At 46.5% G+C, this 12,953-nt stretch overlaps 2 protein-coding genes across 2 annotated transcripts in view; one reads left to right on the top strand and one right to left on the bottom strand.

Annotated features, from left to right (window-relative positions):
- The window catches only part of RECQL5 (RecQ like helicase 5), a 37,868-nt gene extending 26,665 nt beyond the window's left edge, over positions 1–11,203 (bottom strand). Inside the window, exons 1-7 of the mRNA XM_084298363.1 lie at positions 11,096–11,203; positions 9,864–9,985; positions 7,545–8,063; positions 6,745–6,850; positions 6,188–6,299; positions 3,933–4,095; positions 3,464–3,546 (exon numbers count right to left, since the gene is read on the bottom strand). Coding sequence (XP_084154489.1) covers positions 3,464–3,546; positions 3,933–4,095; positions 6,188–6,299; positions 6,745–6,850; positions 7,545–8,063; positions 9,864–9,985; positions 11,096–11,111 — 1,121 coding nt within the window. The 5' untranslated portion in view covers positions 11,112–11,203. The remainder of the gene's footprint in view (positions 1–3,463; positions 3,547–3,932; positions 4,096–6,187; positions 6,300–6,744; positions 6,851–7,544; positions 8,064–9,863; positions 9,986–11,095) is intronic.
- A 617-nt stretch (positions 11,204–11,820) lies between these two features.
- Positions 11,821–12,953, top strand: part of SAP30BP (SAP30 binding protein) — a 32,044-nt gene continuing 30,911 nt past the window's right edge. The window contains exons 1-2 of the mRNA XM_084298229.1: positions 11,821–11,957; positions 12,130–12,239. Coding sequence (XP_084154355.1) covers positions 11,849–11,957; positions 12,130–12,239 — 219 coding nt within the window. The 5' untranslated portion in view covers positions 11,821–11,848. The remainder of the gene's footprint in view (positions 11,958–12,129; positions 12,240–12,953) is intronic.

Genomic DNA, 12,953 nt, shown 5'->3' with positions numbered 1-12,953 from the left:
TGTAATCCAAGGTGACTCGCTGAGGGTGAAATGTACTTTACATGGTCTTCATACAGTATTTGGGATGCAGACATAAGGGTTGACGACTCAGGCAAATATTCTGAAATAATTAAGATCTCCTCCTGCATTCATACAGTCATATTTGAGAGAAAGGGTGAGAAGTAATCCATTCCTTCTTTCCCTTGAGCAGCATCTAGCAAGGAAGCTTTAGATGCTCTCAAACCACAAGCTGCTCTCAAATAAATGTTGTTGGTTTTTTCTTTTTAAAGACAGCCGATAGCCAAGTCATTATTCAAAGTATCAGAGAAAGAGCAAGTGTGTAGAACCCACTGAGATCCCACTTTAAATTATGAACCTAAGTCATTCCCAGGAGGAAAGCATACCTCTGTTGTAGAGTAACCCAGAATGTGTGGCTCAGCGTTAAAACCAACTTTGTTAAAAGGAGACACTTCTCGTGCAAGAAGCTCGGTTGTTCTAAGCTCTATGGGAGTGACAAATTCTACGTTAAGTTCTGTGCTTGCTGTTGGTGTGTGCTTGGTTTGCTTGTTTTTAAATGAGTGTTCATTTAATCTCCAGTGTGTTCTCACAGCTTAAGTGCCCAACTCCCATTTTTAGAGGAATTGCTTCCTGTTGGAATCAACCAAGTTCTCCTACTGAATACTTGTCCTTCATGTCTAGGCTGTACAGTTGACAGATGAAGGGTTCATATAGAACACGCTGGGAGAGATACTCAATTATTAAAAATATTGATAAGCTATGATTAAAATAAATCTCACCTGCTAAAATCTTGCAAAGGCAGAAGATTTCCTCTCTACTTCTCTGTAGATCTGACTCTAAAGCTGCCTCAGTTATCTATCTCCTGGTTTATACTCCAGATCCTGCAAAGACTGACTCTACCTTTTGGAAGAGGGACACCTGCCAGCACAGAGCATGTGTGCCTGTACTGGTTTAGTGCCTGTCTCTTTCTGCTCTGTCAAAGCACAGAGGGGATACATCAACATCTGACATTATTCTTGTCTAACTCCAGCAGGGCAGAAGCCAGCATGTCATCTGCACAAGGGACATCCTCAGTTCTGGAAGACCTAAAAAGACTGATTTTAACAAGTGACTGGGCTCTTGGAGGGCTAGTGGTGATTAGCACCTTCTGTCTTGTTTTTATTGCTCTCCTCTTATTTGCTGCCATCTTTGGGTGCTGCTCATCTCCAAGGCACAAGCAGAGTGGTGCATAAACAGCGAAGCTGTGACACAGTACTGGGAGATCTGCAGTTAAGCAAGAATCAGCCCAACTGCAATCTAATTGTGTTGTTCGTGGAAGCTTTTTCATCTTCTGTCCCTGGGTGGTTATTTCTCCCCATCCAGCTTTCCTGCATCGAGGGCAATATATGAATGCCAGCAAGTTGTTCTGCAAGTCCACAGCAAACTCTGTACGTAAGGCAGCCTGTGTTCAGGAACTGAATGATGATGCTGATATTTGGCTAGTCATGTCTCTGCCTGATTTTCATCTCTCAAACAAAACCACAGACAGGATCGAGTTGGCAAATGGTCAACCACCACCTAAAACTGATAAAGATGTCTTCTACCACTGCAGTTACTTTTTTTGTTTGGTTGGTTTTGTTTTTTTTTTCCATCTTGAAAAGGGACATCAGGAAACTCTGACCAGCAAAAGCTTTGTCTGAACCCATTCTCTAAAAAGCAGCTTATGTAATTGTTCTCCTGTCATACTCAGACAGTAGCCTAAATATACTATGCAAAAACTTGCTTATCAGAATACAAGTCTGTCTGTATTTGTTCTCGTTTAGAACCTTGTAAGGTCAGATTTTCAGGTTCATTTTTACTGTTTGAATAGTGAAAAGAACTGTATTAATTCAAAATGCAAAAAAGAAATGCAATGTGTGGTATTCTTCTGAAGAGCACCTTAGTCTCCTGCACAGTTACAAGCAGGGAAGCCGGTCAATGGTGCTGCAATGTGTGACCTTGGGTTGCATATCTTATATGTGTATGTATTAAGCTGGGGAAGGGAAGAAAACGGATGGGAGATGTGATTTCTAATTAGGTCAGCGAGCTTCCCTTACAGAAATCTCTTATGTAGCCAGTAAAGTTCTATTTCTATTGCTATTCACCTAAGCAAAGGAGATTGTTTTCTCCCTAGTGCTTCTGTATTGCCTCACTACTGCAGCAGAACTGTTAAGAGAAGTTCCTCCCTTAAATAGCAGTCAAGTTCTTTACAGCATACATGAAGGGGGTGATGCTGTAACTGGGTGATATGGATCCTACCTCATGCCCTCCCTGACTAGGAGACCACCCTGGAATGTTCTGTGACTGCTTTTGGCTTGTGCAAGGTTAGTTCAGCGAGCCCACTACAGTTGTCATGGCATTGGTGGCCCTTTCAAGAAACCACTGTCTGAGCTAATTCTGCGACCAACTGTAGGAGAATCAAGGAGAAACACAGACTGAGACAAGGTCTCCTGAGGTTAGACTCTAACCAGATAGATCCACCTGCTCTCACATGATATAAAATCTGGACACAAGCAGCCATCCGACTTAAAGCAAGAAGTTACTTCCCAGAATCATCCTAGCTTTGGGCAAAGAAGTGCTCGTTCACGTGCCCTGGGACCACTCAGCATTGTGCCTTCCTTCAGTATATACAGGGATCTCCCAAGACAGATCCATAAAAACACAATTTGTTTACCAAACGTGACCACAAGGAGAAAATAAGCTCACTGAAGTATCAGAAAAGCATGCCAGTCACCCTGAAAAACTTGTCCTAGACACAGGTGTGAAGAACGAAACAAAATACAAACTTAAAAGCAAGACACATGTTGACTACTTTCGGTTAGTGAATGCATACTGCTCTCTTACTGGCAAAATTACAACTTTGATGTCTCATGCAGCATAGCAATTAGTACAATGACAGCTTACAAGTCATGAACTAGACCTGAACGATGTGTGTTGTGGTTGCTAGTCTGCATTTAGATTGGGCACATCCATAATTTGGGCTTTTTTTCTGAAGGGTTCCAAGCACATAAGATCCTTGTAAGGTCAATGAGAATCAAGGATGCCTACTTCTTTGCAGACTGGAGCCCCTGAGATTTAGAGAAACATTAAAGTTGAACAGTTCCATTCTGTGATGATTAGGCTGCCAAGAGAGATGGCAGGTGAAGGAGGAAAGAGTCAAAACAAAAGCAACTGAAACTAAGTCCGTTCTCCACAGATAAAACACAACAAATTTCACAGCAAGAGGAATCACAGTTCAACATCTCAATTAACTCAGAAGTGCAAGTGAGTGACAGGCATCTCGGGGACACCTTCCTCAGTCCAGACAGCAAAATACCAGGCGATTCATTCAGTATTTTCTTTTTCCATAACATGCATTTGCGGAAAGATCTCAGCCATAACTGTGCCTCAGAAGGGATAGGATATGGTTTCCCCAACATTAAACAACATTTGAAAGAAGTGCACTCACCCCAGCTCCTCGCAGAAGTTCACAATGGCATCAAAAGCTGTCATCACAGCTTTGTCAGATTCTTTTAAGGTACCTTTTTTTTCCTGAAAGTAGACAGGACAAGAATTATAGTCTTCAATTTAAATACAAACAGATGAATTAACTCTACTGGTAACCACATCCAACTCTCCTGAACAATGTGATTAACTGGTACAGACACCATCCTTTTTCTGCTCCATGCTTTTGCTCACCCTTGCCTCTCTAGTAAGGCTGGAGCTAGTTCTGGCAGCCCTTTCCCTCCCTGCTTCAATTTCTTCTGCTCTCCCTTGAGACAGGACTACAGACAACTCTAGACCCAAAAACTACTACAGCTCTAGAAAAACTCATTTGATCTTTGCATATTCAGAGGTCACTGCAGGCAAGAGGCAAACAAAATCTGAGCAGAAAGGTAACACAACTAGACACATAGATACTATTCTGCAGATCTTACCTGAATATTAGAGAGCTCCTTCTTAATCAGGAAGCTGACTTGATCCCGATCGTTCCTAGAGTAATAAAGGCGGCAGCAGGATGGCTTCCCATCTCTCCCAGCTCTGCCAGATTCTTGGTAATATCCAGCCATTGACTTGGCAATGTTCCAGTGAGCAACAAACCTGCGTGTGATATGACAACGGGAAACATAAGGTTTCTCAACTCAGTGCATACATGATTGTGTTGTTCATGGTATCAACATCAGAGTAAAAACTAAGGCAGTAAAAGCAGGATGTCACTCAAGATGGATGGAAGAAAAAGGGCACATGAATATCCCAAACAGGTATACAGTCACACAGCTATGAATGAGGACACAATCTGGACTATTTTATGATAAAACAGAGCATTAAAAAAAAAAGTCCTGTTTATTTGGTGAAACACAATTTGAACATTATGGAAAATAATCAGAAATACTTGATTACAAAAAGACGTTTCTTTGCCAACAAAGTCTGCGTGGGAAATTCCGTCTCACCAAAATCACTTGTAGATGAGGGCACCTTTCCCAGTCAGAGAATATGACTATGAATCATTACTAAACCGTATGTAATCTCTGAAGGAATGTTTTCAATGCACCACTACAAGAGTGCTTTAAACCTGCTTTTACTTGAATATTCAGCAATTCGGCTCATACCTGTGTTGAGGAGTCTCTGCACTTTACAGTACAGTAATGCTGCCAATATTTTAAATACCAGTCTGCCTCAAAACTGGTCCTTTTAAAGCTCTGCAAACCACTATGTCCCAGAGGCAGGCATGACGTGCGCAGGTGTGGCAAAAGATTAAAAGACGAAAACAAGTGAACTTGTTTCTCTAAACACAGACACCTTAAGACCAGGCCAGACACAAGGAATCAGAACCCTACATATTCAATCTCTATCGGTAAATTTACTGAAAGAATTAATAATCTCAACTAAAACTGAATTAGCAGTGAAAAAAAAGAGGAGCTGACTCCATTAGAGACAGAAACAACACCTGTTCTTCCTTTTGTCCCAAAGGGTCACCTCCAGAACTTGTCAGACCTGATCTCACTCAGTAACATATGCATGAATACTCAGGACTCTGCCAACAAAGAGTGAAGGCTAAGCAGCAGGGCATTGTTACCTGGCCTAGGGTATCATATTCCTTAAACTATTGAAAAACAACTTGTAAGAAGTCTTTTTAACTTAATTTCTTGGAAACTAACCTTATTACAAAGCATAGTTCAGCTATATTTTATTCTTCATCAGCCCTATGCATTTCAGTTACTCTTTGCTGGTTTCATGCATCGAACAGGACAGAGACTAAATTTCAGCATATCATTAATTTATGCCACTCTCCTAGGAGACTTCTCATTTCTCTACTGGGTAACAAGCATCAAGCAGTAAAAGTCTATCACTGCTATAGGATCCCGTTGTCTGCCAGCACAGGGGTACACACAGAAGGGTGGCACAGTTGTGAACTGATGTGATCAACTCAGTGATGTCCTGCACCTCTCCTACAATGGTCACAGCAATTGTTTTATTTGGATTTTGAGTGAGGATCAGCTCCACCTAGGGTGTTGCGTGAGCTGCAGATGAGCTCTTCCTCTATTAAATGATCACAGTTCACAACACTAACTCAGCCCAGCCATATTGCTGTGCAGGAATTCTAATAACACAGAGCAATTATGGTGGCAATTAGAAGTCCCAGAGGAACCACAATTGAAAACATGTAAAAATTTCTGTCCTTGAACTAGAGTTGTGTTTTTCAAATGGTTATTGCCATTTGTGAACTGCCACCCCCCACTGCAGTTTGCAAAAGATCTCACCAAAAGCTGACTCTGACTATTTTAGTAGTGTATGAATTATTTTCGTTACAAATTTCCTTCCCACTGCTTTTTGACAGCAGTTATTGCACTAAGAGAAGTGAAAGAGACAGCTGTGACTGCATCTAGATGGTTCTTTTTAAAACCCTGGAGAGCGTGGCAAAAAAAAAAACAAACATTCCTCCAATTTTCTTTGGTTTGAGGATGAATGGTAAAGAGATACTCTGGTGCCTTCTTTTTAATTTAATTACAAAACCCTTCCAAGGTTGTTTTTGCTGCTTCTAGGAAAACCTCCAGTTGTATTTTTGTGGGTTTCAGTGAGTGTTGATCAGGTGTTTGAGACAGATGTATCAGATAAGAGAGAGACTGAGGCTTTCCCTTCCTGCCGCTCAGATTTCAGTCTCTGCTGGAGCACAACTCTCAGCCTCACATACCTGACATTTGCTTTGTCTACTCCCATTCCAAAACTGATGGTAGCAACAATAACTGGGATCTTCTCCTCCATCCATTCATTCTGGATTGAAGTCCTGTCAGCTGCTTTGAGTCCTGGGAATAGAAAAAGGTGGAAGGAAACAAAACAAAACAGCAAGTAGAAGTATTTTATTCCTTCTCCATTCTCCCATTACGAGCCAAGCCCCTCAGTAAGAACAGACTGACATACACACTCCTCTCTGCCCGTGTTTAAATTGGCCTGGGATCAAGCAGAAGTCAGCAGCAGCTGTTTCTATTCCAAAACGAAAAATTTAAAACACTCTTGTGAAGAAACCAGTTGTTATATTTAGGCCATGCAAGATCCAACAAAATGAACAGTTCTGGAGCAAAGGGAATGCCATTCTGCTGAGTGTTTACCTCAAAGACCTGATGTGTGAGCATTAGACAGATTGCAGACCATGCCTAGAAAGCTGCTTGCTAGGTAACCCCAACCCAAGCCTTAAAGGTGGTACAGTTCAGTTCTACCAGCTCCTGAGAGATGCCAAAGCAGCTCCAGTACCTGCGTGATATGCCTTGGCTTTCACTCCTCGGTAGCTCAGTTCAATGGCCAGCTGGTCACACACGTCCCTCATCCTGCAGTACACAATGCCACAACCCGAGTACACCTGGGCAGAGAGGAGAGAAAGTCTGTGACACCACCTGACGCCCATCAGCAAAGCTGCAGTCCTTAGTGTGGACAAAATGGAGGGATGCCCAAGGCTCACCTCATCTCCAAGCTGATTCCCCAGCAACTTAAAGACATTGTCATGGCACAAAAGTAAATCAGACAGTTTCCTACAAGGCCTAGGAGACAGACTGAATATGGTCTCCCAGTCTTTTCCCAGTGAACACCAGGCAAGAAGTCTCTCTTCACATTACGGACAAATTGAGGTGCAGAGGGTGATTGAGTTGCTGGAGTTATCCTGGATATTAGCGTTACCGCAAGCAATTCAATATGACACTAAGTGCTGCTGCTCACCCTTGCTATATTTCACCCTCACCACAGTGAAAGAGCAGAACCCAATCAAACACACACTTATCGCCAGGGACACGACAAGCCAAGACAGAAATGCTATTTGCATATTCCTAATATATTTTCTTTTAGACCAGCTCTTTTCGGACGACACCTCTGTTTGAAAGAAATGCAACTTGATATTCTAATTCTTTTAGAGGAACTGAAAAACTATTGAGCGCTTTCCTTCAGGGACCTCCTCCTTTGCCACCACAGCCCTGTCAGGGCCATACCAACCACCGGAAGATCGGTGACCATTAAGGAAGATTTTATTCAGTTTAGCCTTCTTCCCCCACTGAAAAACCTACCCCAGTTGTATTCTTCACTTCGAGTGCCTTCAGACAGAAATCCTTCAAGTTGGCATACGGATCAGTCAAGAGCTCTTTGAACTGCACGTCGTAGAACAAGTTAGATCTGAAGCACGGAGTCTTAAAGGTGGCAAGTGGCTGCTTTAGCTTCAGTGCCATCACGATGTCCTCCTGGACCTGCTTGGTGGCAGTGGCAGTCAAGGCAACACACGGCGTATTGGGTATGCGAGTGCGCAAGGTGCCCAGCCGCAGGTAGTCAGGTCGGAAATCGTGGCCCCACTGGGAGACACAATGCGCTTCATCGATTACCAGGTAGGACAGGAGATTTCGAGACAGCAGGGAGTTCAGCGTAGGCTGGAAGGAAGAGGACGCTGCCATCTCCGGGGTGATGTACAGGAGCTTTACTTGGGGCTTCTCACTCGCTAGGTCAGCCAGGATGGCCTTCTTTTCCTGGGCTGAAAGCTTGGAGTTGAAAGAGCAGGCTTTGATCTTCAGAGCCAGCAGGTGATCCACTTGGTCCTAAGGTAAATACAAAATGAAAATTAAATGAGAAACAAATGGCATTAAAGAAAGCCACCAGCACTACAAATGTCTCCTAGAGAGATGCACATGAGGCCCCAGCTTCCACCTCCAGGTTCAAGTCTCAGGACAACATTCACCTAGAGTCCAGCTGTTTAGAACTTCACCCCTATTTATTTCAATGGTGAGCGCATCTGTTCAGCCCTAACATCCAACTCCTTTTCTTTTGGCTTCCATTCACTTTAGGATAATCATTTTGCTGCTAGGGCACATCAGCACGGATCTGTGCTAAATACCTGATGATAGCCACACTGAGCTGAAACAGGCCACCAGCGTGTCTCAGGACTTACACTAGCAAGTTGTCACAGACAGAAAATGAGTAATGCCACCCTACAAAAACAGAGCACACTTCATTCCAAAATAACCAAACAACTTTCCAAACACAGCTGAGATATTATGAGATATGGCAAATCACCTCTGCAATAGAACTGAGCGTGAACAAGAATCATGCCTTGAAAACCAAGAAGAAAACACAGCATCACATTCAGATACATCCAGACAAACAGTGGACACACAACCCACCTACCTACACTGAGCTGTTCGCTTGCAGTTGACTAGCACATAACATTTTAGAAGGTATGAATAGTCCTGAAAGACGGATGTCTCATCATTTCACTCAATAAGTGCTTCAGTGACTGATTTAATAGGCACTGTTTCTGCTCACAGTCAACTCTCAACCTTCCCTATAAACTACAGAGACTAAGCTCTTGAAGGTGGGTTAGAATGAAATATATCACGATCTTTTCAGGCATAGCTTCCCCATCTCAGGGCTGAATCAGAAAACCTCTGGAGGCTCACTCCAGCTCTGTTCCCTAAGACTCATTTAGCCCATCTCCATCTACCTGTTGCTCTGACAAGTTCTGCTTCACCTGCAAATCTTACCTCTGGTAATTAGTTTAACCTCTGTTTCACTGATAGAATATTTCCTGTGCTGGAGCTTAATTAGAAATTATCTCATTTGGAAAGAGTTCACTATTTGCAACACCTTTTGGAGATGCATCACCAAGCCTGGTTTTAATTCTTGATGTATATTGAGACTGCAGAGGAGTTGAACAAAAAAAAAAAAACAAAGAACAACAACAAAAAAAAAGCAAAAAACACAACAGCAGAAAAACAAAACAGCAGCCTACGCCAACAGGTATCATGCAACGTTAACGCTACAGCTGCTATTATAGGGAAGTGTGAGGTGATGAAAACAGTACAAAAGACAAAATATATAAGCAAAAGGTCACACAGATGAAAGTGTTTAAGGAGGAGCTCTACTACAACAGCTTCTACCCATGACACAAAGACCACAACAAAAAGGCAGTTTGATGGAGAGCAATTTATGCCTACAAAGGCAACTTCATAATTCCCAGAGTTATTATTTTATAGGTAAAATGGAGTTCTTTTGTGGATAAAGACTCAGTTTGCTACATTTGAGGTACTCTGCTGCTTTTGTACAGCACATGGGAGGTAAAAGACAACCGGAGAATATAGAAAGGATCAGTTATAAAAAACACTAGGCTATTACCAAAGAAGAAAAACCTTCTTTAACAGAGCTGCATAACACCAAACCAGAGGCACGCTAAGTTGCAGCCTCTTCACCTGTCACCAGGCTAAGGAAAACACACCAAGACATGAAGACAAGAATCCAGAGGCAGGCTAACAGCAGTTTTGGGGACAGAAAGGCAGCCGTGCCTCCAGAGTCTCCCAACCCCCTTCGCTGACTGCGTTTCACAGCTGACAGGAGACAGTTACCTGAATCAGTGCAATCAGAGGTGAAATGACAATGGTGATGCCCACTGCCAGAACTGCAGGAAGCTGGTAGCACAAGGATTTCCCTGCCCCTGTGGGCATGCATACAAAGACATCCTTCTCGCCTGCAAAGACAACAGAACAAAGCTCAAGGCTACTGAGTGGTGGCGAGTTCCCAGGGCTCTGCCTGGAGGGGTGGGCACGAAGGCCTCTAATCTGCGAGAAAAGGTGTATCTGTGCGTGTACCTTGTGGCATACCAACAAAAGACACTTCATTTTAGGTTCTAAAAGCATCACAATACTTTGTATGCCGGCAGTGGTTTCCTTCAAATAATCTCTGATCACTTTTTAAACGATATGAAACAGCCTTACCTAAATACCAGAAGTTACACAGAAACCAAGATAAAGAGGAGTTAAACAACTGGTCCATGGTCATGCTAATTCTCTTCTACATGAGCTGCTTTCAATCCCCGTCCAGCCCTCCAGTCACCAAACCACCAGTCCCAGGGCAGATCTGTATCACACCCTGTGAAAGCTTATCCCAAGAAGCAAATCCCAACCACGTAGGCAGTGTTATTTAGTAACTATTGCTATGCTAAGGAGCACCCACTTCACGCACCCACTTCACATCAGGGAGATGCCAACACACACAGCATTGACAGGCAGAGCCACCCTGCTCACAGAACACTGCTTTTGGGCAGTCTGTTATCAACAACACAGCTGCTGGAGATGAATGAAAACCACGACTGTGTCCTGCACGCTGGGTTTGGTGCTGTTCTGGTCTGCATTATGAGACCTACGAGGAGAATGGACGGTAAGCAGCCCACGTGTGTGTGAGCTGCCTGCTGAACCCACAGCGGTGTGCTGGTGGATGCATTAACACCAGGAAAAATGCGTGGTTCTGGTAACATCCACATGATTCAGGGATATAAACCTTACCAGACAACCAGGTCTTCTGCTGGTACCACCTGTGCCTAACACCACCACAGTAAGCTTTACCCTGCAAGTGCGTGAGTGCAAACAGCTTCAACCCCATCCGACCACAGCCAGCTGGCAGACGCCTGTGGTGCTGATCCCAGCACCGCCAGCTGAGCGTTCCCCGTATTGTGTTTGATGCAACCACGTTCTTACCAAACACACAACGAGGCGGGCAGGCAGCGCAGAGCCCTGCTCGGCGACCTTCCCCTGCAGCTCAGCCGCAGGACCGACCCCGGGGGGCCGGGACCCCCGCTCACCTCTCAGCACCGCCATGGTCGCGCTCTCCTGCAGGGCCGTCCTGAAGGCCTGGAAGCCGAACACCTTCCTCAGCGCCTGCCGGGCCCTGCCCTCCGGCCCGGGGGCGGTCGCGCTGCTGCTGCTCATGGCGGGGGGGGGGCTGCGGGCGGCACGAAGCGGCAGTGAGCGCCCCGCTGCCCCTCAGGCGAGCCCCCAGCCCCTTTCCCTCTGCTTTTATTATTATTTTGCCCCCCCACACCCCCCCCAAGGCGGCTGCCCCGCACCCTCAGGGCTCTGGGGCTCGCTGCTGACGGGACAACCGCGCCCCCCCCCCCCCCCCCCGGCTGAGGGGGCTCAAAGGCGCCTCTCAAAGAGCCCCCCCCCCCCCCAGGGACCCCCTCAGAGCCCCCCCCCCCCACCCGCTCCGGGTCCGCCAGGCGCTGCCCGCGGCGCCGCGCGATGACGTCACAAGCCGCTCTTAAAGGGCCAGCGCCCCCCTATTAAAAAAACAAATCCCACCCCCCAAAAAAAAACCAAAAAACACAAAAAACCCCCAACCTCTCCCCAGCGCACCCCCGCTCCCCTTTCTCACCCCCCAGCCTCCCCCCGCGGCCTGGCTGAGGGCTTTCGGGCGTCCTCGCTCCCCGCTTGATTTTCGCTTCCGGCCGCGCGCAGAGGGAGGGGGCGGCGTTGCTATGGCGACCCCACCGCCCCCCCCTCCCCCCCTGACGTCAGAGGCGCGCGCCGGAAGCGGCGGCGGGGCCGGGCGGAAGATGGCGGCGGCGAAGCGCAGCGTCCTGTCCTCGCTGGCCGTGTACGCCGAGGACTCGGACCCGGAGTCCGACAGCGAGGCCGGGCCGGCGGGCGGCGAGGGGGCCGCGGGTGAGGGCGGGCGGGGGGCTGAGGGGCTGAGGGTGGGCCCTGGGGGGGGGGTGTGGGTGTATGGGGGTGTGTGGGCGTCCCTCGTTGCTGTCTCGCTTTCCTCACGGGTTGTTTTTTGTTGATTTTTTTTCTTTATTTTGCCTTTTCTCCTCGCTTTCCGCCCCCCTCTCAGGAGAAAAAGGCGGGCTCGTGTCCGTTGGGTACGGCGAGGACGACTTCACGCGGCTGGACGGCGATGAGGAGGGCTACGAGGAGGAGGACGAGGAGGCCAGCAGGCAGTCAGTAAGTACCCCCCGGCCCCTCAGCGCTCCCCCGGCCCCACGCCGCCCACAGGCCCCCCCTGCAGCCTCCAGCACCTTCCCAGCGTTTCCTTCCACTCTGCCCCCAAGGCAGTGCCTTCTCCTCAGCGCCCAGCATCTTTGGGTGTGGGTCTCGTGCTCGTTACTAACCCGTCGATGCTCTCTGACTCCTCCGTGGAAGGCTGGCAGGGGACACACAGCTTTTCCTTCCGCAGAGTGAGCACACCTGGAAATGCCGCCAGAGAAACGCGCTGGTGCATGGGCAGCTGGATAACCCAAAAGAGCAAAGTTCTGCGATGTCCTAAATTATTCTTTCATGTCTAACTCAACTTCCTACATCTGGTTAACTTGATGTAGTGGCGTTTTGTCTAGGCTTGAGTGGCTTTTGTTTGTCACAGGTGCATGGCATGTGTATAACTCCACCTGAATACTGAGGTACTTGGTGCATGGTCAGGCAGGGCACGTAGCTCGCTGCCTCGGAGTGCAGCTGTAACGCACAAAAGGATAAATGTTTCCGTGTCTGGAGGAGCAAAGCAGTAAGGCTTGGCAAAGTGTGGGGAGGTTCTCTTCTTTCTCATCAACCTTTTGCTTACCTCCATGTTGATGTGTTGGCCCTGCTCAAGTTTTTTGGCTACTTAGTACAGGAAGGAAATAGTGGTACTACAACTTTTTCTTAATGAAATCTATTTTATCCGCA

Source organism: Netta rufina (assembly GCF_964035555.1).
Source record: "Netta rufina genome assembly, chromosome: 19".
Classification (NCBI taxonomy): domain Eukaryota; kingdom Metazoa; phylum Chordata; class Aves; order Anseriformes; family Anatidae; genus Netta; species Netta rufina.
The sequence above is the reverse complement of the archived record's forward strand: the minus strand, read 5'-3'. Positions and strand labels throughout refer to the sequence as shown.